Source organism: Eleutherodactylus coqui, chromosome 8 (assembly GCF_035609145.1).
Source record: "Eleutherodactylus coqui strain aEleCoq1 chromosome 8, aEleCoq1.hap1, whole genome shotgun sequence".
NCBI classification, from domain to species: Eukaryota; Metazoa; Chordata; class Amphibia; order Anura; family Eleutherodactylidae; genus Eleutherodactylus; species Eleutherodactylus coqui.
This window is the reverse complement of record NC_089844.1, coordinates 73,101,850-73,126,973: the sequence shown is the minus strand read 5'-3', so window position 1 is coordinate 73,126,973 and position 25,124 is coordinate 73,101,850. Positions and strand designations below refer to the sequence as shown.

Below are 25,124 nucleotides of genomic sequence, written 5' to 3'. Positions count from 1 at the left end.
GGGATGATTGAGTTTTCAACACACATACTGTCTAGCAGGACATCCTTTTTGTACTAATTTGCTGTTTATGGCACATGTTAAAATTTGTGGCCCGTTCATCCTCTTGATCGCTAAAGGTCCTGTAAGCCGGATCTCTAGCAATGAAATATTTACAGAATTTCTTAAGGCTAGGAAAACCCCCTTAAATTGTGATTTCAACCATCAAGATGGCAGAAAGAACTGGATTACGGTATTATCTTATAAAAGTAAAATTAGAGGTAATAGGGCTGGAGGAGAAATAGATGAAGAATATTTACATAATGTAGGCAGGGCTGGACTTTGAGGTGTGCGACCTGTTCAACTGCACAGGGCGCATCACTCTACCGAAGTAAAGGAGGCGCCAGCTGCGAGAGTACTGATTGGGGCATAACTATAGGGGATGCGGTTGCTCCCAGGCCCAGGATCCATAAGGCCTCTCTTCTTCATATAGGGAGCCCAGTACTATGAATAAAGCATTATAGTTGGGGGCCCTGTTTCAGATTTTGCATTGAGGCCCAGGAGATTCAAGTTACGCTTCAGTCACTGACAGTATTTCACACTGATTGGATTAGAAGTAACAACAGCATTGTACATCCACAGCGCTGGCGCCCCTTTTGTCTCAGTGCTGTGAGGACATAACTCGCTGCTGTGCCCGTCGCACTCCCCGCCGCCCTCCGAGCACTCTCGGATGAGAATGCAGTTACTCGATAAGAGCGATGCTCGCTCGAGTAACTGCCTTATCCGAGCGTGGTCGCTCATCTCTAGTAATATTATATGCAAGAATTAGCAAATCCTAAAAGTAGAAGTACAAAGTGAAATATTTCAGGAATCCATATAGTCCAATGATAGAAAACACTTGCACATGTGCTTCATGATTCTAGGAACTTCATCTGGGTGCTCGGAGTTATATTTCCTGTTCGGAAAAGAATAAGAAAAAGATAGTTCCTAGAAAAAACATTGGAATGGAGTTGAGATTCTTGTTGGTGAAGGACGCACGCATACCACATTATAGAGATAGGGGAATGAGTAAGGCTCCTGGAGATTGGGACCAACCTGCCTGAGGAACAAGCAGGAAATGACAAGACAAAGTCCAGGTCCAACAAATTACCTCCATATGCCTCCAGTATTATATAGAATCATACACAGGGTTTATTCAGTGACATTCTGCATACCGTATATACTCGAGTATTAGTCAACCTGAGTATAAGCAGAGTCAATACGTTTTACCACAAAAAACTGGTAAAACTTATTGACTCGAGTATAAGCCGAGCTATACTCAAGTATATACTGGGTAAAAAAAAAAATGCAATACTCACATCCCAGCCGGCGTCTGTGTCCCTGGCGCGATGCTCTCCCCGGCAGTGCGTCAAGCTGCTTCAGACTTCTCCCCGCTGCATTTCCCTGGCTCGGTTTTGAATTTCCCCACCATCAGCACTGTGTAAGGAAGTGCTGTGATTGGATCGAGCGCCAGCCAATCACATCGGGCGCTCGATAAACCAATCACAGCCTTTCAGTGATGTCATTCACTGAATGGCTGTTAATGATCGAGCTCTGGCTGTGATTGGCTGGCGCTCGATCCAATCACAAAGCTTCCTCACACAGCGCTGACAGTGGGGGAATTCAAAACCAAGCAGGGAGTTGACAGCTGGGAGAAGTCTGAAGCAGCTTGCCGCACTGCCGGGGAGAGCATCGTGCTGGGGACACAGACGCCAGCTTGGAGGGGACTATTTTAGGGGTTTTTTTAACCTCACTTGAGTAGAAGCTGAAGGGGGCCTTTTAAAGCACAATGTGCTGAAAAACTCAGCTTATACTCGAGTATATACAGTAAATTCAAGGGGTAAAATCGTGGCATGCTCCATCACTTGCTGTACGGCATCTAGTGGAGAATACCTCTATGGTATAATGCAAAGCACCCTACAGCTCCATAAAATGGAGACGCAGAGATGCCACATGCCTCCATACCCTCCGCTCTGCATGTACATGGCACCTATGAAGTGGACTAGAATAAAACACAGCATTTGTCCACCCTGTTGGTCCTCGATGTTGTCAGATTACAATTAACCCATCTATTCAAGATATCCCAAACTATGCGGTGGCGGAACTTAGGCCACTCACACACAATCGTTGTTTTACCACTTATTGCATGCGTTTTTGTCGTGCGCGCGCACTTTGGGGCGCTACAGCTCCATGTATTTCAATGAGGCCTCTCACACTAGTGTTTTTGCCCTGCATATTTCACACGCACAAAATTTAACGCTGGCTGTCCTATTTTCTGTGTTGTATTTCATGCACTAAATCGCCCATTGCAATGCATGGGGTGCGTGAAAAACCCAGTAAATACACAATTACATGCACAATACTGCACGCAGGTTGCTATATGACCGGGAGGGGGGGAAAAAGTTGTGACATCATCAGCTTGCTTGTCTGCATTGTTACTGTGCAAAAAAGCGCAGTAAAAACACATGAATATGCGCAAAAACGCAGCTCTTCATGCAATAAAAGGCTGCATGAAAAATGCTGCGTTTTTACATACGCTGGAGTGAGAGTGGCCTTAGGGTGCTGTTAGACGGAGCAAGAAATCATTCTTCCAAGCGAACGAGCAAACTATGTCACAGTTTTGCTCATTGTTTGCTCAGGTCGAAAGATAAATAGTTTGTTTTTTTTCAGGATCGTTCAGTTCGCTGCACCAGTGAAGGAAAACCACTGAACGATCGGTATCTAATCGAAACGATTAGCAAATGAGCCAATGATGATTTTTAGACCCCCTTAAAATGAACCAAAACCGAACAATTTAGCATTTGTGGATCCATCATTGGCTGCGTTTACATGGAACGATTAGCGTTCAAATTAGAACGATAGTGATTTTTGGATCAATACTCATTCCGTGTAAAAACCCCTTACCAGTGGAGTTATTGGCTCCCATCACTCCTTATCTGACTGAAACCCACTTGTGATGTGACTGTCATAGTAGATCATTGATTGAAACCCACATACGACGTGACAGCAATTTATCTAACAGAAACACACTTCTGATGTCACAGAGACATAAATGATGGAAACCCCTTCAGATATCACAGGAGCTTATTTCACTAAAAGTCCCTTGTGATGTCATAGTGGCTTACCTAACTGAAACCCTTGTGATGTCATAGCAGCTAACCTGACTGAAACCCCTTTGATGCACAGAAACACACTTGTGATGTCACAATAGCTTACCTCACTGAAATCCAAATGTGATGTCACGGCAAAGAACCTGCTTGAAATTCCCTTGTGATGTCACAGCAGCTTACCTCAGTGAAACTCACTAGTGATGTCACACTCCCCTTAAGGGTAGGTTCTGTGATTAGCTACATGTTGGGGTACCCTTCTAACACACGAGGATTGTCTAAAGGCCCCCTTAAGGCCAGTGACACACAAATGTATTTCAGCTGCATTTATGTATCTATAATGTTGATGAGCGTCCCGGCCCGACTGCAGGTCTGCTGGATGGATCTCAGAGCATCATAGATTCCTAGTTTGGGCCAGGAGACCCGCAGTCGGGCCTCGGCATTTGTCAACATTATGGATGCACAGATGCAGCCGGAATACGAACGTGTGTCACTGGCCGTAAGGCGAGAGGCGGTGGAACGTAAAGCCCAGATTCTCACAAAATTATTAGTTTATTTAGATTATAAAAAGGAGGAAATGCTTGGAAAGATCGGAAACGGACATTTGAAATATTTCACTTTTGAAGACGCGATTACTGACAAACTCTACACTGCTAATTATCTATCCTCTCCCTCTAACCAGCGGCTGAAGCCTACCAACCTTACACGTCTCCTATCAGGCAATGTGTTTTAATTTCCAAGGGCTTTATCGTTTAGCACATTTCAGAGGAAAACAATTATCGCCTTCAGTGTAAAAAATGATCCCTTTTTACAAGGCCACTTGATAGGAACAACAGAGAACAATAGCATTAATGGCCCCAAAGAGGGAATAAAAAGTGCTTGTGGAGGACAGCTGTCATTTGGCACATTTAGCACGTTTCAATGAGCGAGAAGCTCGTAAAGGAATCATGTCTAATGTTGATTAAATTGCTAGGAGGAAATACAAGAGTCGAGAATATACAAAATGACGAATTAGAAGGGAAAAAGTTCTGGAGGGAATTGACTGGACCTAAAAGCTACCAGGATCGTTTAATTACTGAATGGGCTATTCGAATCATTTCTATACCCCTATTGCCAGCATAAGAACACAGTATAATGTATTTGATTGTGTGTGTGTATGTATGTATATATATATATATATATGTATATATCCCCCTATTTCTAGCATAAAAATTGTATTTATATATATATATATATATATATATATATATATATATATATATATATATATAATCATGTATATAGTGCATATCTGTATATAAAGCATAAGAACACAGTATAAGTTATTTGATTTCTATATACAGTATATATTGGACATATCTATATACAGTCTCTCTCTCTCTCTCTCTCTCTCTCTATATATCCCTATTTCAAGCATAAGAACGGTATAATTTATTTGATACATACATGTATGTTATATATACATATATGTACACACACACAATATATTATATATGTGCATATCAGTATATAAAGCATTATATATATATATATATATATATATATATTAGTGATACATTTTCCAAAAGACTTTCTACACTTTAACCATGCATTGACTTCCGTATTAAATTACAGTAATTGGTGATGGAGTTGATGTTTTTAACTTTTTAAAACTTTTTTTATTGTAATATTCCTGATGGTAAATACTCTTGTATAAAAAAGACAGAATTATTATAGATTTGATACATTTATTGGCTAACCAGAAAAAAATTATATATGCAAGCTTTCAAGGCTACTAGATCTCTTCATCAGGCTTCTGTCAGTATATGATTGCATATATCATTTTTCTGGTCAGCCAATAAAGGGATCACACCTAGAATACTTCTGTCTTTTTATACAACAGTATTGAACATCAAATATATTACAGTAAAAACTTTAAAAAAAACAAATACAGAAACCCCCAAACATCATCCTCATGTTCTGTAATTTAATACTGAAGTCAATGGATGGTTCAATTGAAAGAAAAATCCTCTGGAAAACTTTTCAATTTGTTTTCATAAGTTGGAAATCAAGAAATCATACAGCAGTAAATATGTGAACCCACTTTAACTAATGCAATGGGAAATTCTTGGCTTCATAGTAGTTTAATCTTGAGGAACAGACTAATAGTTCCTATTACTATCTTGTTTTACAATTCAAATGTCTACATGGAATGTTTACATGGAAACATTGCAAACTTCCTCTAGGACAGGAATACACAACCAAGCAGGCTGGCAACATTCCAGATGTGGATGATTCTGCAGTTTGTGGGTAGCTTTCCTAGCATCGCTATGCCTCTCCATATGCAGGCCAGAAACAATGTCCCTACTTCTTACTTATTTACTGAATGTAGGAGGACAGATAGAGAAGACAGTATGTATTTCTTGTAGATCTTATCATGGAGACACAAGTTCTGAATACTACAGGAATAGAATGATAGGAAGTTCAAGACCTGTTGCAAAGTTTCTTCATTTCAGATGCACTGGAGTAATAAAAATGTCTACAAAGGTGAACAAATCCTGTAAATAATTGCTCATTTACACGGTACGATTATCATTCAGAATCCTGCGATAATCATCCTGTGTAAATGCATGCAGCGACTGAATGAGGATGGTTCAGTCATTCAGTTTCTGCCTGCCCTTCTGTGTAAACCAGTTGTTGCCAAACTTTTTTCAGCTATGGAGCCCTTTTTGAAGCAAAAATTTATCATGGAGCCCCAAAGTGGGACATAGGGTGTGGTCAGGGGAAGGGTTAGGGGCGTGGCTTATCACAACATATAATTTTACCTCCATTGTTATAAAAAGGACAGGCCATTTAAAAAGAAATAAAACAGGGAGGAACGCTGGAGCGCTGGATGGGCTATTGATATACATTATATTTTAAATTAACGTGCTGTGGAATTAAATCCCGCACCGCACAGGTTTTGTTCAGATTTTTTTTTTCACAGCGTGTGGATTAGAATTTCTAGAGCTCATTCATTTTGCTGCTACAGCTACTATAAATTCTGTAGCAAATCCACCTGTGTAGCAGTAATGAGCCCCTATATTGGTGTCCCCAGTAGTAATAGGGTCCTCTATATTGGCCCCAGTAGTAAGTGACCCCCCTAAATTGGTGGGCCCGGTAGTAATAGCATCCCCTATATTTCCCCCAGTAGTAATAGCATCCCCCATATTGGCCCCAGTAGTAATAGCATCCCCCATATTGGCCCCAGTAGTAATAGCATCCCCCATATTGGCCCCAGTAGTAATAGGTGACCCCCTATCGCAGCCCCAGTAGTAAAAGAATCCCCCATTGCCACCCTCTGCCGGTGGTCCCTTTTCTACTCACCAGTGTTGCAGTGTCTGGACGGGGTGTAGTAAGGAAAACGAACAGGACCTGTAGTGGCAAAACCACGCTGATTACGGGAGTTGGCTCATGTGATCCGCGTTGATATGCCACCACAGGTCCTGTTCCTCACTAGAGCTTGTCTGAACACTGCTACATTGGTGAGTAGAGCAGGGACCTAGACCCTCGGTCGGAGACCCTGACTACCTTGGGGCTCCACAGAGCACAGTTTAGGAAACTCTGCTATAAACAGTAGTCGTTCACTTCTGGCCGACTGTCTGCTTCCATTCCGGCAGAGCTGTGAGCTATGCAAACAATACTCCCTCCTGTGTAATAGCACAGGAGCGGGCAACACTGGGACGAGCTGTTGGACATTATTTGCCTGACAGTTCGTCCCGTGTAAATGGGGCATAAATCAGGCAACAGTTATCACCAACCCCTTCCTGCTGTCATCCTTTTTCGTTTCCGCATTTTCTTTTTTCCCTTTCCACCTTCAAAAAAATTCATAGCTCTTATTTTTCTGGTGACATCTAAAAAAAATGCAATTGCACCATTTTTTTTTTTTGCTTTGAAGATGTTCATGTTGCGGTAAAAATGACGTTATCTTTATTCTGTGGGTCAGTGCGATTACAGTGATACCATATTTAGAGAGTTTATTTTTAAGGTAGTACAACTAAAAAAAAAACCTTTAAAAAAATTTGCTTTCTGCTGCCACCTTTTGACCCTCATAAATTTTTTTATTCATCGATCGGATAGTGTGGGGGTTTGATTTTTGCACGTTGACCTGTAGTTTTTAGACATCATTTTGGCATAGATTTGACTTTTTGATTGCTTTTTATTCCATTTTTTCTTGGCTATGGGTTGACCAAAAAAAGCAAGAATCTGGCATGGTGTACACTGCAAGATTAATAATGTGATTTTAATACTCTGGATTTTTGTGGATGGAATTACATCAATTTATTTTATGCGACATCTTGGAAAAGGGGAGGAGGGTGAACTTTTAATATATATGATATAAAAAACTTCACACCTTGATAGGCAGTCATTCATTTACGGCAGCTCTGGGGGCCCAAGGCTGCCATGACAATCAAGCGGCATCAAGTGAACTCATTGTAAGGGGGTCGTTCAGTATCCCCAGGCACCGATTGGGGCATTTAAAGGCTATTGACGGCAGGTGTCAGCTCCCAAGCCCGTTTCATACAGTCACCAGACATGAGTCGTGTAGTATATGTACGATACACGTCAGGAAGGGGTTAAGAAATAATTATAGAGGTATTCATAAATAAAGCTCTGTTCACATGTAGATCATTACTTTTGTTTTTCTTTTCTGCCATAGGAACAGAAAAACAACAACATGCGGATCTATCATAGGACGGGCACCATTGACTGTAATGAGTTTTGTTGGCTTTCCATCATTTTACCAGAAAAAAAATAGAGCCGAGTGCTGTTTTTTTTTCTCGAGCATTTATGACAGAAACCACGGACAGAGGCTCCTAATGGAAGTTAAGACAGAGCCTAACAATATCTTAGAAAAACAAGTCTGAAAAAGTTTGGGCGAGTTCACACACAGAGGAATGGCTGCAGAATTGGAGTTGAAATTCCACAGCAATGAACAGTACAATGTAAGTGACTGGAGAATTAACAAAAAACATTCATTTACAGTGGAAACAATTCTGCCCCGTCTAGACTCCTCTTACAGCGGTGGAATGTTTTTTCTCCAACTTACATTTCTCCTTCCTTTTTTAGGTTTACTGTTCCTTTAACCCTTTCCAATCCACTGTCTGACGTCTTTCAACATTCTGATTGAAGCCTGTACAGCTCCGATGTTGGAAGACATCCGGCAGGGTATTCTTACTGTATATTACTGGCCGCTCTGTTGTCGGAGGCCTCTCCGGCATGTCACATACTGCAGTACTGGCTCTAGCCAGCAGATAGCGTCATTGTAAAATGGCAGAAAGAGAAAGTCCCCTAGTAAACCGCAAATCCAAAATTGGATTGCAAAGGGTTAATCAAACCACAAGATCCAGTGGCAGAGAGTTTCATATTCTGACCCCTCCAGTAGTGGATGCTCCCTTATGGTTAGTAGCCAGGTCGTTAGACTTCTGAGGCATGGGATATATCCAGTGGTGCTTGATTTATTTTTCTGTAATGTAGACCCTTATTTTTGCTGGTTGGTTGTGCGGGATTAGAGTCTTTTTTCTTCTTTGTCTGCAATAAGCGGTGCAACATCCCCCTGAATAGGGCTTAGCTACAATACAGTGAATGGACGGGCTGCCTAGTGAATCGTTCACACGAGCTTACGATGTCACATTTTGCTCGTGCGATCAGTCTAAACATTAAGAATTTTTTTTTTATCACAGGATCATCCAGTTGCTCATAAAATACAGCTGACCTTTTTTTTTTTTTTTTGCACGGACTGCATGTCTGAATAACCTCATTAAAGTGAATGGGTCTAGGTGCAGCAAGTTGCAAACACGGAGAACACAAAAACCAAAATATACAGAAGTATGAATTAGCTTTTAGGCTGCTATAGAAGAATGAGCGCTGGGCTGTGATTGGTTGCTACGGGTAATAAGGGCAGTTATTCTATTACCGTTTTTATTTTTAAATGGTATATTCATTTTAAACTTTTACAAGCTTCTCTGAGGGTAAGCCCGGTGTTTTAGCTATCCTGTCTTATCTAGGCCTCCAGCCGTGCAATGCAACTATTAGATACCCTGCTGATGAGACAACTCTGCTCCTTTTGTTCCAGTGTATACAGCAAAGCTGACAAGTGAGCTACAGAAAACAAAGCATATCAGCCAAACAGAAATATTCCAAAGTTAAAAATGAAACATGCTTATACAAAAAAACAGATTTAAAAACAAAAAAAACAAACAAGTTTTCTTATGATACATTGTTTAACCCCTTGAGTGGCACGCCCGGAAATTTTCCGGGACGAGCTCCACTGCTCATAGCAACATAGCCCGGAAGATTTCGGGCTATGTATCACTATGGGAGCTGCAGAGCACACTGCCACAAGCTGTGACAGTGTGCTCTGCCTGCACAGACCCACAGAGAACAAAGCAAGGGCTTTGAAAAACCAGCAGAAGATATTGCCGATATGCCGGTAACCTCCTGCACTGGTTTGTTTACAGGTTGCCATAGAGACCATCGGCTTGTCAGAAGCAAGCCGATGGTCTCTGTGGCAGGGAGAGCTTGGTGCTTGGCTGTCAGAGGACAGCTAGGTACCTGCTCTTACAGCAGAGATCAGAGAAAACCTCCGCTCTCTGCTGTGTTAACCCTTTACATGCTGCAGTCTATGTGACTGCAGCATGTAAAGGGCTGTCACTGCAGCATGTAAAGGGCTGTCACCATCGGACCCCCCGGAATGTGATCAGGGGTCCTGATGGGTCCCTGTGGAAGTCCCCTAAAGGGACAAAAGGAAAAAAAAAAAGGGAAAAAAAAAAAAGGAAAAAAAATTATTAAAAAAATAATAAAAACACTTGTCTCCCTTTACTTTGTAAAAAATCAAAAATACAATCACACATGTGGTATCCATGCGTCTAATGACCCAGAGAAGGAAGTTAATACATTATTTAACCCCTTAATGACATGGCCCCTTTTTTTCTTTTTTCCCCCCATTTCTTTTTTTCCTCCCCCGTTTAAAAAAATCAAATTAAAGGGGTTGTCCCGCGCCGAAACGGGGTTTTTTTTTTTTTCAATAGCCCCCCCGTTCGGCGCGAGACAAACCCGATGCAGGGGTTAAAAAAGAAAACCGCATAGTGCTTACCTGAATCCCCGCGCTCCGGTGACTTCTTATTTACCTGGTGAAGATGGCCGCCGGGATCTTCTCCCTCGGTGGACCGCAGGTCTTCTGTGCGGTCCATTGCCGATTCCAGCCTCCTGATTGGCTGGAATCGGCACGTGACGGGGCGGAGCTTCAAGGAGCCGCTCTCCGGCACGAGCGTCCCCATTCAGAAAAGAAGAAGACCGGACTGCGCAAGTGCGTCTAATCCGGCGATTAGAAGCTGAAAATTAGACGGCACCATGGAGACGAGGACGCTAGCAACGGAACAGGTAAGTGAATAACTTCTGTATGGCTCATAATTAATGCACAATGTACATTACAAAGTGCATTAATATGGCCATACAGAAGTGCTTACCCCAACTTTGTTTCGCGGGACAACCCCTTTAATAGTATTTTCCCAACTAAATTGCTCCGCTTTTTGGTATTGCAGGCCGACCATTACGGATATATAAACACGTAGGTATGGATGCAATTTGCGGTGACACACAGTACTGTATAACTGATGCGCTGCAAATTGTGTCCGGTGGGGAGTAGGCGCTGTGAAGGAGAAAAGCCATCTGCAGCACAGAATGGCTTCTCCTTTCAAAGTGCCCAGTGACAGGGGCGGGGCAGGACAGTAATAAAAGAAGCCTGTGGGACAGAGATGATAGATTGTGGGGCACTGAAAATAAATGAAATATAATGGACATATTAATATCCTAGTATACAGGAACAGCTGTGCCTGCACTGGAGAGAAGAGTGCAGGCACAGTGCTAGCAATGACTTCTATCTGCATAGCATAAGAGGAGTTTTGAAGGAAATATATACAGAATAGGCTAATAAAACCTACTGCAAAAAAGCTGTAGTCTATTGTGTACAAAAAAAAATGACATTTCTCTATTGTATTCTGTATAGTCCAAACAGGAATCTGAAGCCGTTGAAATCAATTTGTCAATGCCTCCTAATGGCAGGTGGATAAAAAACAAAAAACCAAATTCCTTACCCCTAGCCCCAAAAAACATTAGAGGTCCGCATCACATTACAGTGCATTTGAACCCAACGTTAAAAGGGTTGAGACAACCCCTTTCAGTTTGCAGCCGCCACAGCGATCAGCTAAATCACTACAGGTCCAGCTCTTGGCACTTATGTACTTTTTACGAGGCAAGCTGTGGCCCTCTCGGCATTTCCCCTGCAGCAGCCGTAATATATGGGCAGCTAAAGTCTACTATAGAAAGTGATCCAGAGCAGGAGGACCCCACCTCTATGACATCCTAATAGGGGCATACAGTCAGGCAAGGTTCTGCATAAGACAATCCCTTTAAGGAATCTGTGGCACAACATAGCACGAATTCTTAGAATTCTAGTATGAAGCTGCCGAGGAGATCGAACATTCTCTTTTCCTTGCAATGTATCTTCTATATCAGTATAAAAAAGGTTAGAAAATGATTTTCTTCTTGGCTTCCAAGTGTAAAGTATACACTATCCATTTGCAGGGACACACGCACACAATTGTTGGCAAGCTAATCTTGTGATTCCCATGAAAGAGTCACTTTTCAGATACAATGACAGCTGCCCCACACTGGCAGTTACTGTATCATACACATGTCTTAAATTCTGTAATCAGCAGCCAGCAGGTGCTGTATCGCATTCAGCACACCACATCCACTCAATACAGACATCCCCAAACACACAGAGGCTGGTTTTTGTCAAATGTTTTATTGAGTGTAGACATCTGGAGTACTGTAAAACATGCATTATCTGTAGATTCAAAAAAAGAGCCAGCCACATTGTCCTCACTGTCAAATGTGTCAGGCTTGGCATACATGATGGAGATTAATGAAGTATCATGAGACTAGTGTGAGTCCTGAAAGCATCTAGGATTTCAAGTAGGATCTTAATCATTTGGAAAGCACATTTACTGAACTTGTATTTTCACAGTGAGGTGACACATATCATTTCCAAACAAACAGCATTTATTTGGTTTGGGGGTGGGGGGTGGGAAGGGTAAGGGGGTGGGGGTTGACAAGATGGTTCCCGGTTTGGTATTTTATTCAATAAACAGAATATTCTGCTTAAATAAAAAATTCTCTTTCGATGTTTTTTTTTTAAAAAAAAAGAAAAAAAAGAAGACAAAGAAAAAAACAAAACTATTTCTTCTTAGACTGTTGAGGCGTATTGAATTTAAAGAAAATAACATCTCCATCTTCTACCGTGTAATTCCTCCCTTGTTGCCTGTATTTTCCAGCTGCCTGTAACAGAAAAACACAGGAGGGTGTTAGGAGTTAGAAGAACTGCAATAATCGATACGCTAGGACTATATAGACGGAGAGAAATGCAGGGATGCAGACAGCACAAACTGACGCCGTGTTCGGCTGGACCGGGAAATGAAAGGGCCACAAGAAAGGACCTGATCCTAATAGATCCTTGAAATATCCACAAAGTGTAAAAATAGAAGTGGCAGCATCCAAGGTGCAATTCAAATGGTTTTTCTTCTTCCTAAGCGATACAACAACATGACGTTTCGACTCCTGAGAGTCTTTTTCAAATATACCCACATTCACAAGCACAGACATATATATAGCACACCAATTAAAACAATTAACAAATCAAAATTGAGATGAGAGAGCGCCAAATTGCTACCTGCATGAAGGAGTGTCATGGCGTCTAATTGCTCCTATCAGCGGCCGTGCGCTTGGCTAGTGCGCATGCATCCCATAGTGCATCACAGTCCACTGACATCATGTGATGCCGTTTCATGTGATCTCATGCGCATGCGCGCTAAATCGCATATCGCTCAATGCGAAACAAGGATGATCTTCTGGTGGCCGGATGTTACTAGTAACGGCTTGTTGTTGGGTGAGTGTTTGCAGAACCCTTCGGAGGCGGTATACCAGCCGACGTTGTTGGGGAAGGCTGCGTTACGACTTCTGCAATTTTTTTTTCCAGTTTTGTGCCTATTTTGTGATGGCCGATTCATATGAACACCATCCGGATGTAAAATAGTTTTTACTTTTCCACTGCTCAAAGTTCTCAAAAAAAAAGTTGCATGAAGAGAGATCAGGCGAGGTCAGGGTCATGCCGGTTTTCATCAGCGCTGTGTGGGCAGGTGTGTTGTCATGCTGGAAGAACCAGTCACCAATCTCGCTCTGCGCGACTATTTATTAACAACTGCTTTGAGCAGTGGAAAAAGAAACAAGTCTCACAGCCGCACGTTATTCGCAGGAATCGGCCATCACAAAATAGGTGAAAAAACTGAACTTGTCGAAAAAAATGTTTTAAGTTTAAATCACAGAAGCCGAACGCAAACTCCCCCAACTCCAGCTGACGCACCGCCTCAGAAGGGTTCTGCTGACACTTACCCAGCAACAGAAGCTGGTACTAGTAACACCCTGCTCACCGGAATAGGATTCCTGTTTCTTTTGGGTACCCCCTAGTACATCATATATAACACAGGAACGGCTATTTTTTATTGATATCACCTTCATTAAAAGGGGTTGTCCAAAATATTTTTATGTTAAAAATAGGACCCCTTCCCCATCGGAGAAAACCTCTTCTGGATCCCTGCAGGTACCTAGATGGTAGCTCCAGGTCTCATAAGTGCATACTGTTTACTAGCTACTGCAGCCAATGACTGGCTCTGAGGTTGGCTGCAAGAGCCTGCGATGTCCTGTATACAGGAGCCTGCAATGTCCTGTATACAGGAGCAGAGGAATGGAATTATGCTTAAAGCGCTAACACAGATGTTAACTGAGCCTTGTACTGCTCCATGTCATGTATTCATTAGCGGCTGTGTTGTGCATTGCAGCTTTGTCTTACGAGTTTTAATTTCCTGCAATCGCTCCGTTGTGGCAACTTGCAAGCTGCAACGTGACCGCATTGACTTTTATTAGTGTGTAGGGCTATACTGCGATCTTCAGCCACATGACCTCTATCATGACCATATGACCATAGTCATCAAGAATTCCCAGCCTTATCCTAACCAGTGCAAAGGAAAAGGGGAGGACTTGCCAACAGCATGTTCCACTTTTCCTTTGTCCCAATTCTGATGAATCTTCACAAATAGCTGAACTTTAATAGAAGAAATGTGGAAAATATAGAATGCATTTGTAACGTCTCTAGACCCTTTTTTTTTTTACATTTTATGTAGTAGCCTTGTGCAAAAAAAAATGTAGATTTTCCCCCCATCATTCTGCACTCAATACCCCATAATGACAAAGTGAAAGTAGAATGTTAGAGAGCTTTGTACCCTTTTTAAAAAAGGAAAACTAAAATTTTGCATTTAGTATTTAGCTGAAGCATGTTGGGCAGCGATTGCAGCCTCCTGTCTTCTTGGGGTATGATGCCACAAGGTTTGCACCTGGATTTGGGGATTTTCTACCATTCTACTCTGCAGATCCTCTCAAGCTGTCAGGTTGGATGGGACAGTCTGTGGACAGCCAGTTTCAGGTCTCCCCAGAGATATTTGATGGAGTTCAAGTCAGGGCTCTAGCCGGGCACCTGAAGGACATTACGAGAGTTGTCGCTAAACCACTCATCTTGGCTGTGTGCTTAGGGTCATTGTCTTGTTGGAAGGTGAACCTTCTGACCAGGCTGATATATCTCGTGCTGTGGATCAGGTTTTCATTAACATCTCAGTACTTTGCTCCATTCAGCTTTCCATCAACCCTAACCAGTCTCCGTGTCCCAGCTGTTGAAAAGCACCCCCACAGCATGATGCTGCCACCACCGTGCTTCACTGTAGGGATGGTATTGGGCAGGTGATGAGAGGTGCCATGTTTCCCCCAGACACAATGCTTAAAAATTGAACTTTTTAACTTCAATTCTGTTTCATAATTTCAGAGTCTCAGTCAGAGTTCTCTTTAGAAAACGCCAGATGGGCTTTCATGTGTCTTTTACGGAGAAGAGGCTTCTTTTCTGGCTGTTCTGCCATAAAGCCCAGATTGATGGAGTGCTGCAGTGATGGTTGACCTTCTGGAAGTTTCTCCAATCTGCACACAGGATCATTGGAACTCAGCCAGAGTGACCTTTGGGTTCTTGGTCACCTCTCTTACTAAGGCCCTTCTCTATTTAGTTTGATAAATTGGCCAGCTCTAGGAAAAGTCCTGCTTGTTACAAATTTTATCCATTTTTTATCCAAGAAATACGGAGCCCACGGTGCTCTTGGGAACTTTCAGTTCAGCAGGATTTTGTAGCCTTTTCCCGATCTGTGCTTCTACACAATCCCATCTCTATGGGCAGTTTTCCTTATCATGGCTTGGTTTTGGCTCTGATATGCATTGTGAGCTGTGAGACCTTATATAGACAGAGGTGTGTCTTTTAAAATGATGTCCAATCATCTGTATTTGCCACAGGTGATTCCAATCAAGGTATAGAGACCTCTTAAAGATCAAAAGAAATGGGAGGCCCCCAGAGCTAAATTTCAAGTGTCATATTAAAAGGGTCTGAATACTTAGGTCAATGCAAAATGTAAGTTTTAAAAAAATAATTCTAGACTTCTGTTTTTACTCTGTCATTATAGGGTATTGAGTATAGAATGATGCGGAAAAACTTTTTTTTTTATATTTGCACAAAGCCACTACATAACCAATGTAAAATAAATTAAGAAGGTCTGAAGACTGTCCAGATGCAGTGTAACTATTGCTGGGCGGCCATGCTCCTGGTGACCAACACAAACCAGATGCCATCGGGGTGTAACAGAACAGCGTTTTATATTGTTCTACCGGTAATCGTTGTAGGAATTTTTATAATCTCTTCAATTTTCAACATTTGTGATGATTGAAGGAGGAAACAGAAAGGTAGATTATGTATTTTATACACCTGATAATCCAGCAGAGCGATCCCGGTGGATGCGGGTTTGTTGGCTGGAACAGTTTCTACTGAATTAAGAGCTGATGACACGTTGTATTGAATATGATGTTCACTAATGTACACACTACAGGCCTCAAGCAGCCGCATACATTAAGGACCAATGCACACGCCCGTATCTGCAGTGCAGAATCCGGGGATAGGGTCTGCCCCCAGATTCCACAGCAGATACCTGCCATAGCATGCTATGCAAAATCCCTTTTGCCTGCCCACAAGTGGAAATAAATTGCGATTGAATAAGTGAATACATCTATTCAAAAGAATGGAGTTCATATTCTTGCTAATTTTGTGAGTCTCAATGCACAAAACGTGCGCGAGCTCCTCACCCGTGTGAATGTAGCCTTATTATCATGTTGTACATTAGATTTTAAAATGTTAGTCTGGGCCGGAATACCTTTTTAAGGAAACTGTGTAGAACAGTCAATTTGTCTGATTCCGTAATTACAGCCATCGGTGGCTGGCATACAGGTGAGTATTCTCATCACGGCCAGGATTGGTTGAGATGGGAATACCCCTTTAAGTTGGGCGCTGTTCACATCTATTTTTTCTTTGCTTGTATCAGAGGAATACATGATAATTTCCCCTTAACCTATAATGTAGATATATGTCACTGCATAATCATACAGCAAACAAGTAATTATTAGGAAGTTCTAGTACCAGTGTTTCTGGTGGCGCAATGCGCCACACAGCTGTGCTACATGCACGTCACACACACAGCTCTGCTACATACATTGTTCATCCTATACAACAGGGATCAGAAGCAGCACAGCGCTGGAGATGAATGACCTGTGGTGACAGTCATGCTCCGCCCCTGATCACATGACTGACACTCATCCCAAGTGAATTACTTACATGCTTCGCAACTAATCACACGATTGTGACATTACAGGTCCGGCATCCTTGTACAGATTATGGGCAGACTACAAACCCCCTGCGCCTCAGTTGTGCCAGACAGCAGCCATGTGCGTATAGGACCTGTGATGTCACAGTCATGTGATCATGGGTGGAGCACGTAACTCCCTCACTGGGGATAAAGGCCCTTTGATGACATCACCATCATGTGATCAGGGGTGGAGCATTTAAGTCACTCACAAACCCACTCAAGCACGGACAGGACAGGTCGTCGTTAGTAGTTTTTTTTGTTGTTTGTTTTTTAAGTATGGCAACATATACTGACCCAGTATATGCAGAAATAACACTTTTGTGATGTGCTGGATACGTGGAAAACCCTATTGATTTGTTCTGCATTTGCATCAGGTGCTTTTCCAGCATATATACCAAAAATAAAATGAAGTACAGAGGCTCCCTGGAACAGAAGATGTTTTAGCAGATCCTAACATATGTGCCAAATACAGCATTTAGAACCATAAAGGCTATGTACACTTTGTACTCTTATTTTTAATCTGTGTGTTTTTGAAAATGAAGACTTTTGTAGTCGGTTTTCATTAAAAAAATTTGACCGATTTCTATGACTGTACTGTTTGCCAAGGCTCTGCAGGCTGGAGGACTGAAATCTTAGCAAATTCAAGACATCTCCTCCCCTGGCCTGCTCCCCTGTTAACATGTTTTCACTGCTTTTCGTTTTCACTGGGCTATTACAGAGGGCTATGTGACAGTAATAGTGGAGGAGATCAGGAAAACAAAGTAAACAAAGCTACTATTACTGAGGACTTCAATTCACTCCAGGAAATTTTCTGCTCTTCTCACCAGTGAGGAGGAACAACCAGAAGCTACTCATAGAAAAGACGGAGAAATAGCTGTGTAGTATTGAGCCTTTGTGGTTATGCTACACAGCCTCTGAAAGAGGGAAGGGGAAGCTGAGCTTCTGTTCCTTCATTAGAGAGACCAGCTGGTCATCACTGAAAACAACCCCCAAGCCTGAAACTTAAATATAGGGGAACCTGCAAAGTACGAGGCTTTCTAAATGCATGAGAAGGAAACCTCAAAAAGAAAAAAAAACAGATAAGTGCCTCATTCCCTTTTTGTGCAGGGACTTGGTAAAAATATGTGCATATTGATTTTTCATGCACAAAGGTTTCCATGGCCTTTAAAATAGGCCCTTGCATAGGACTACGTGGATAATAATTGAGCAATTACAGCAAACACACCTTTATCCGTCCCAGATAAGACAGAATGCTAAATATTTACGTACATCCCACCATCTGTTGATTTCCAGTAAATGAGTATATTTTTGCAATGTATATGAATGTGTTTATAAGAAATTAAAATTTATGATCATCTAGTACTTTGTCCTGAGGATGTCACATTATTGGACTTTTACCTATATTTTATTCAGTTTTAGGCCATTGAAGCGCAATGGTTTTATTTTTAAAATACCTGATCAACACCTTTAAGGCTGGGTAGGAAATGATTTTGCAATGGGATGTGAACAATTCCTTTACAAAAATGTGACCTCATGTGAGGTCCGAACAAAAGTCCCCGGTTTACATGAAATTTGGCTTTTCTGACATTAAAAAAAAAAATTTAATCTGTCGGATTAATTTGAATGCCAATAGCAGAGATTATCTTCATCTGAGTCTCTGTGGTTACATCCATGTAAACTGTTCTAAATAACCTTGTAAGCATAAATGCTACAACTTTAACGGTTCTCCTACCGAACAAAATAAGGTTTACCGAATAAAGACTGCATTTCGTGGTAATAACTGAAATCTCTTCCAACACCGGACTGCAGCCACACACAGGGCTTTTTTTTTTTTTTGCCCTCGTCTTCATACGGGATTTGATTTACAATTAATTAAATGTAATAGTGTCCCTTTAAATGCTCAGGAGACCATTTAATCCATTTCCTTTGCTAACCGAAACAACTGGTAGAAAAATCAATACCCATTTGTGAATCTTGAGTATGTATTAAACAAGACACGTCTAACCAGTTCATTTGCACTTGAAAGCCGCCATCTGTAGAAGCCAGCTTTGCCTAAGCAGATATGATTGCTAATAATGAAATATCCCTGTAGACTACAAAGCCCACACAGAGCTATTCAGTGTATAGTTCACAGCGCTGGCATTAAATTAGTTATGCCGCGCTGGTGTTTCAGACACAGAAGAATCAAACTTGAAGTGATCAACCTGATAGAAGACGCCCTCACGGCAGACGCCCTCACGGCATCGCCGAGAACTCCGCTCAGTACAAAGCCATGCGACAAGAGACTTAGAAAAACAAACAAGCAGGTTCTTTTATCTCCGTGTCAAATGTATTCTAAAACACTTCAACTTTTTTTTCTTCCGTGGTGTCACCGAGCGGTGACAGTAATGTTTCTTTACATTAAGTGCCACCTACAACTAAACAGTGTCGCACGCTCCGCAACTAACAATAGTGGAACCAATCAAATAACTTACATGCCGCTGGATAAAAGCCCATGTTACTCAGCGGAGAGCACACAGCTACTCTTTATTCGGTGGATTTAAGAGTAGCGTGTGGCCTGTGGAAGAGATTGTCATGGAGTAAAAAGGTTCTTATTAGGAAGATTTGCTCACATTAAAAATAATCTCTTATTACACACTAATATATTATGCCCATGTTTGTCAAAGCAAAGTATTGTGGTACGGATGAACGTTACTGCGCTGGTGCCCACTGTGTTAGAAATCGACGGTCTTTTCTTTGACGGACGTGTGGATAATATGGTTGGACCTACGTGTTCCTATAAAATAACGCATCGCTAGCCATCATGTATGTATCGCTCCGTGATACTACATGGGATCCATGAAGAGCAGAAGGTGAAATATACCTTTGTATAGTGAGGAAGCCCCTGCGGTGACCCATCAGCCCCGCTTTGGCAGCAACCCACATGCCCCTGCAGCGATCAATCAGCCCTGCACCGGCAGCAACCCACATGCCCCTGCGGCGACCCATCTGCCCTGCACGGCAGCAATCCACATGCCCTACGCCAACTCATCTGCCCTGCACCGGCAGGAACCCACATGCCCCTGCGGCGACCCATTTGCCCTGCACCAGCAGCAACCCACATGCCCTAAGCCAACTCATCTGCCCTGCACCAGCAGCAACCCACATGCCCCTGCAGCGGCCCATCTGCCCTGCACCAGCAGCAACCCACATGCCCTAAGCCAACTCATCTGCCCTGCACCGGCAGCAACCCACATGCCCCTGCGACGACCCATCTGCCCTGCACTGGCAGCAATCCACACGCCCAAAATATAGTTGCTACTTCATTGCTTACATTGGCTGTCACTCAGCTTTCCTTGAATCCTGAATGGTTTTGTACTGCCATCACTGTACTGTATTATGAAAGCAATTTGTCATTCAGGAGCCTCGAAAACAGTGCGACAACCTCTTTAGAAGACTGCTTGTCCCCAACAGATGGGGAAGGACTTGGTACTCTCGCACTCCCCCTGGGGTAAGAAGTGGTGCTATGTTAATGTACTACTAGCAATACCTGATATTACCAGAATGATTTTTCCAAATGGGTGATCGATGTGAAAACTGAAATGAATCTGCCTTTGTTTCCATTCTTTATGTATCATTAGGGGACATTCTATTCCATGATATCATATAAAGCCAACAATTATGTGAATATGATACACGGCTGTGACGTCACATCGATAGCAAAGAAAGTTATCCGGGATTCAGAATCTTCAGGCAGAGCCAATCAACATCCGCCCTCTAGTGTCCACAAGGAGGATACATCGCAGAGAATTCACACAAGTTTGAGAGTTTTCGCCTGCATGACTAAAGTTCATTTGCAGGCCCAGGATGATAATAGACAACCTCGAGACTGGAGATCTCTACTAGATATTAGTCAGGATCTACAGCAGCAGATTTATGCTGCTCATCAAACCTGCAGGACGTGATACATCCTGTCATCTACTAAACCTCAGAACTAAATGTGATCCGTCTGCAGCTTCATTCATATATAAAGGAAACACCGGTGAGACGAGGACTGAAGTCCGGCTGCAGCAAATCAGCAACTAATGGGTGCATCCTTGTGCCTCCACTAAATGTACAAGCTCATATTATAAGGACTTCTGTAGAGCTCGGAGGTGCCGAAGGAAACACAAGCGAAACCTCAACTGCTTTGATGTTACATATCCTATAAAACGCGTCTATCCACATCCTGCACAGACCTTGCTGAGGAACTTCTATTGTTGCTAACCTACATATAGTGACCACTGATGGAGTTGGTACATCATGTAGACAGCGAGGACTAGTTGCCCTTGACGCCGGACTTGTGCCTTCTAACACTCCTGTATTCTAGAATGAACGCTGTGTATACTGTAGCAGCTGAACTAATTGATGAAATTGCATATATTCCATACATACTCAATCCTGGAGATGTACTCTGATTTATTGGATTTGGCTTTAAAGGGGTTGTCGAATACTGGACAACATACCCCCTATAACTGCAATTGCATTAAAAAACAAACCAAAGGAGCAGCATTTACCCCTCCGGCGCTGTAGCCCCACCGTCCTCCTGTATTTGTTGTGCAACATGTCACTTGACTGCTGCAGCCAACCAGAGGCTGCAGGGTCACCGCTCTGGCATCATGGCGTCCAGGATGTGAGTGTTGATGCCCAGAGAACGGGTGATGACACTATAGCCTCTGATTGGTTGCAGGAATCAGGTAACTTCCTGTGACGACCTCTTCCACAATAATGATGGAGGACAGTGTTGCTACAGCGCTGGATCTCCGCAGTAGAGAAGGGGTAAATACAGCTTGTTTTTGTTACACAGCTGCAGCTATCGGGGGGCATGTTATCCGGTAATCCAACAGCCCCTTTAAATAAAGAGCTATAAAGACATATCTTCATCGTTAGCCATCTGAAATATCTTTTACTCAGGCCGATGGGGAATTAGTGATCATTAATATGAACATGCATCCCCGGTATACGTTCATCGTGGTTGGCAGCACATCCCGGCTACACGATGAGTTTTGGTGTTGTATAAAAGACGCGGTGACCTGATTGATTGCCAACACCTTCATAAGGGGCAATGATAAGGCGGACGCACATGTTGCATGGGCCAATGATCGGGAACAAAGGCACTTTAGCCCCACTCACTCAAATGGGGCTGAGATACAATATCAGAAACAGCTCATTAACAAGCGTGGCACCGTTTATATAGAATAAAGCAGGATATAAGCCTGTAATCTGCTACAACCCCCCCGAGGTGGTCACGGAAAAGTAGGCCAGCACCATAGCAACCAATCACAGCGCAGCTTTCATTTTACCTAAATAGTATAAGAAATGAAACCTGTGCTGTGATTGGTTGCTATGGGCAACATAGATTCTTTTTTTAAAGAGCTCTTTCGGAACAGTGAGGTGCTGGACTACTTTTCCGTGGCGGATCCCGAGAGCAGATAGTCTTGGCAGAGGCCTATAAGCGTAGATTGCAACATCATCAAGTACAATGGATTCAGTCTTTCACCTCAAGAAATGAAGATAAAGCGGTGCCCAAACACCTCTTACCACGCAGAAACTAGAAGGATAAGAAAGGAAAATTCAACCTGTCAATCCTTTTTTTCTACCCCTGTAGGGGCCCTTGGCCCCCAGACATTAGATTGTTGGGAAATCGCAGTGTGATCTGATGAAGTTTTATATTTGTGGCCATTTTTACACACAAATGTCATTTATCCACATCAATGCCGCCGTTCAGCGCAAGATAACTGTATAACGTATTTATCTTCTCCGTACAAACATGAGCGGCGTTGACAAGAGAGTGATGGTGGTGGCTGTATACAAAATGTATTTTTCATGATATGTCTATTAGACCGGCTTCACATGGATGCATTCGCGTGCAGAAAACTTGCGCACAATATGCAGAAAAGAGAACCCATTGATGTCATTGGGTTTGTTTACTTTTCCGTATTTTGGTGCATGCATTTTGGTCATACAAAAAAACTCAAAAACAATAGAACGTTCTATTTTTTGGAGTATTTGCGCAACCAAAGGTCCCCCATAAAAGTCAATGGGGGTGCGCAAATGCAGGCAATGCGATACGTAATTCCGCTATTAAAATAACACATCTGAAACTTATCGGAGGAATTAGCCACTTCAAATCGATGTGTGTCCTATGATCGAAAAAGCACATTTCCTGTGGACAGAAAAACTACAATACGCATGTGTGTGCAATTGGGCTTACGCTCATGTGAAGCCGGACGGAGGCTACAACTAAAGCAAGAACCTGCATGTGTTACATTTGACAGCTGTAACATGTGATTATATTAAGAGTGAGTAATAATAGTTGAGCACCAGGTAATCTTTACAGATACGAGTGGCCGTTAGTGATTTACAGACCCGATCGGGGAGCGAGTCGTTATCTAGACAATCGGTCTTTGACTTGGCGGCTAAACCGCTATTGAGATTAGTTGGAATATTTATGATGTTGTTGTGAAGTTCAAATGACCGTAAAATCATCTTCACATATATGGAAGATCACAAGGTACAAAAAGTACTTTTTTTTTAGGGCTTTCATGGCAACTTTCCCTCCAGAAAGTTATTTCTATCCCAGATTATGTTACGTCCTACATCTGCATCCCTTCCTCAGAAAGCTGTAGAAACGTAACGTCCCGTAACTCCTGCTCTTTATAGTTGGGTTATACCAAACCAGAACACTGAAACAGACTAAAAACTTATTCCATGAGTCTGTGCACACACAGGAAACGTCTTTCATGGCCTGTGCAGAGTCCTGTAAAAATAGATTTGCCGCTTGGCAAATGAGCCATAGCATGCCCTTGGAGTAGTGATTAATGTTACTTATAAACTATGTGATTACATTACATGTGGGACTGTTGGGCAGAGCATGGGCACAAGTCAATCATATATCGCACACAAGTAGAATCAAAGTCCTGAACTTAACTTTATCGAAACGCTGTGCCTTGATGTTAAGAGGGCTGTGCATACAAGGCATCACAGAAATACTGATGAGTTGAAACATATCTGCAGGAAAGAACGATTCAAACGTCCTCCTCAATGTTGTGCAAATCTTACTTGCAGCCAAATTTGGTGGAAATGATTGCTTCTAAAAGGGAAACTACAGATGCACTTACTTTTTTTTCCTGCACTGTGATTTACTCAATAAAAGATATGAACGGTACAACTGTCTATTAGCTTAGATTGTGATGGTCTATAACAATCACACCTCATTCTAATTAGAAATCAGTGAAGAAATCCTGGTAAATCTAAACGGGTTCCCTTATGCATTTTGGATTTACAGTTGCCAGAAAAAGTAAGAAAATAGTCCCACATACTAATTATCCACATTATGTATGTTTGAGTTAGTTGGTTTTTTTTTTAAACCCTTTAATGACCACCAATATGCCTTTTTATGGCGGTCATGTATGGGCTTTAAATCGGCACATACATCTTTTTAAGGTGGTGGCTTAGCCGACTACTGATAGGCTCCAGCTCAACGGTCAGGAATTGAGAAACCTCAGATCCTGGCTGTTTAACCCCTTACATGCCACAATCAACAGCAACTGCAACATGTAAGCAGATGACAGGGGGGGGGGGGGGGCTCTTTCTGTCACTCGTCAACACCCTGTAGTGCAATCACAAGGTACTAATGGATTCCCATGGCAGCTGGAAGCCTGACAAAGGCCCCCATGCTTGCCATGTAATTAAGCCTGTTAGGGCACAGCTCCCACAGAGTCTAATAGGCTGTTATCATAGGTTTGGTAGAATGCACTGCGTAAGTAATGCAGTGTACTATCCTAGCAATCAAAGGATCACATCCTCAAGTCCTCTTCTGGGACTAAAAAAAAAAAGTGGCCAAAAAAGTTGAATAAAGTTTAATTTTAAAAAATGCAGTTAGAGAAAATAAAACACATTTTTACCCATGAAAACTGTTTTAAATGCATAAAATACCATATAAAAAAAATAATAAAAAAATGGTACCAATAAAAACAACTCTTCCCATAAAAACAAGCCCTCACACAGCTCCATTGCCAGAAAAATGAAAACGTTACGGGCCTTAAAATGGGATGATGGAAACTCAATTGTTTTACTTTAAAGACATTTTTATTGTGCTAAAGTAGTAAAAAATAGTAGAAAG

The 25,124-nt window shown here is 42.2% G+C and overlaps 1 protein-coding gene across 2 annotated transcripts in view; it reads right to left on the bottom strand.

The window, feature by feature from the left end:
* Positions 1 to 11,933: 11,933 nt before the first annotated feature.
* Positions 11,934 to 25,124, bottom strand: part of OLA1 (Obg like ATPase 1) — a 179,564-nt gene continuing 166,373 nt past the window's right edge. For both annotated transcript variants that reach the window (XM_066575831.1, XM_066575830.1), the window contains one exon: positions 11,934 to 12,482. In XM_066575831.1, coding sequence (XP_066431928.1) covers positions 12,381 to 12,482 — 102 coding nt within the window. In that variant the 3' untranslated portion in view covers positions 11,934 to 12,380. The remainder of the gene's footprint in view (positions 12,483 to 25,124) is intronic.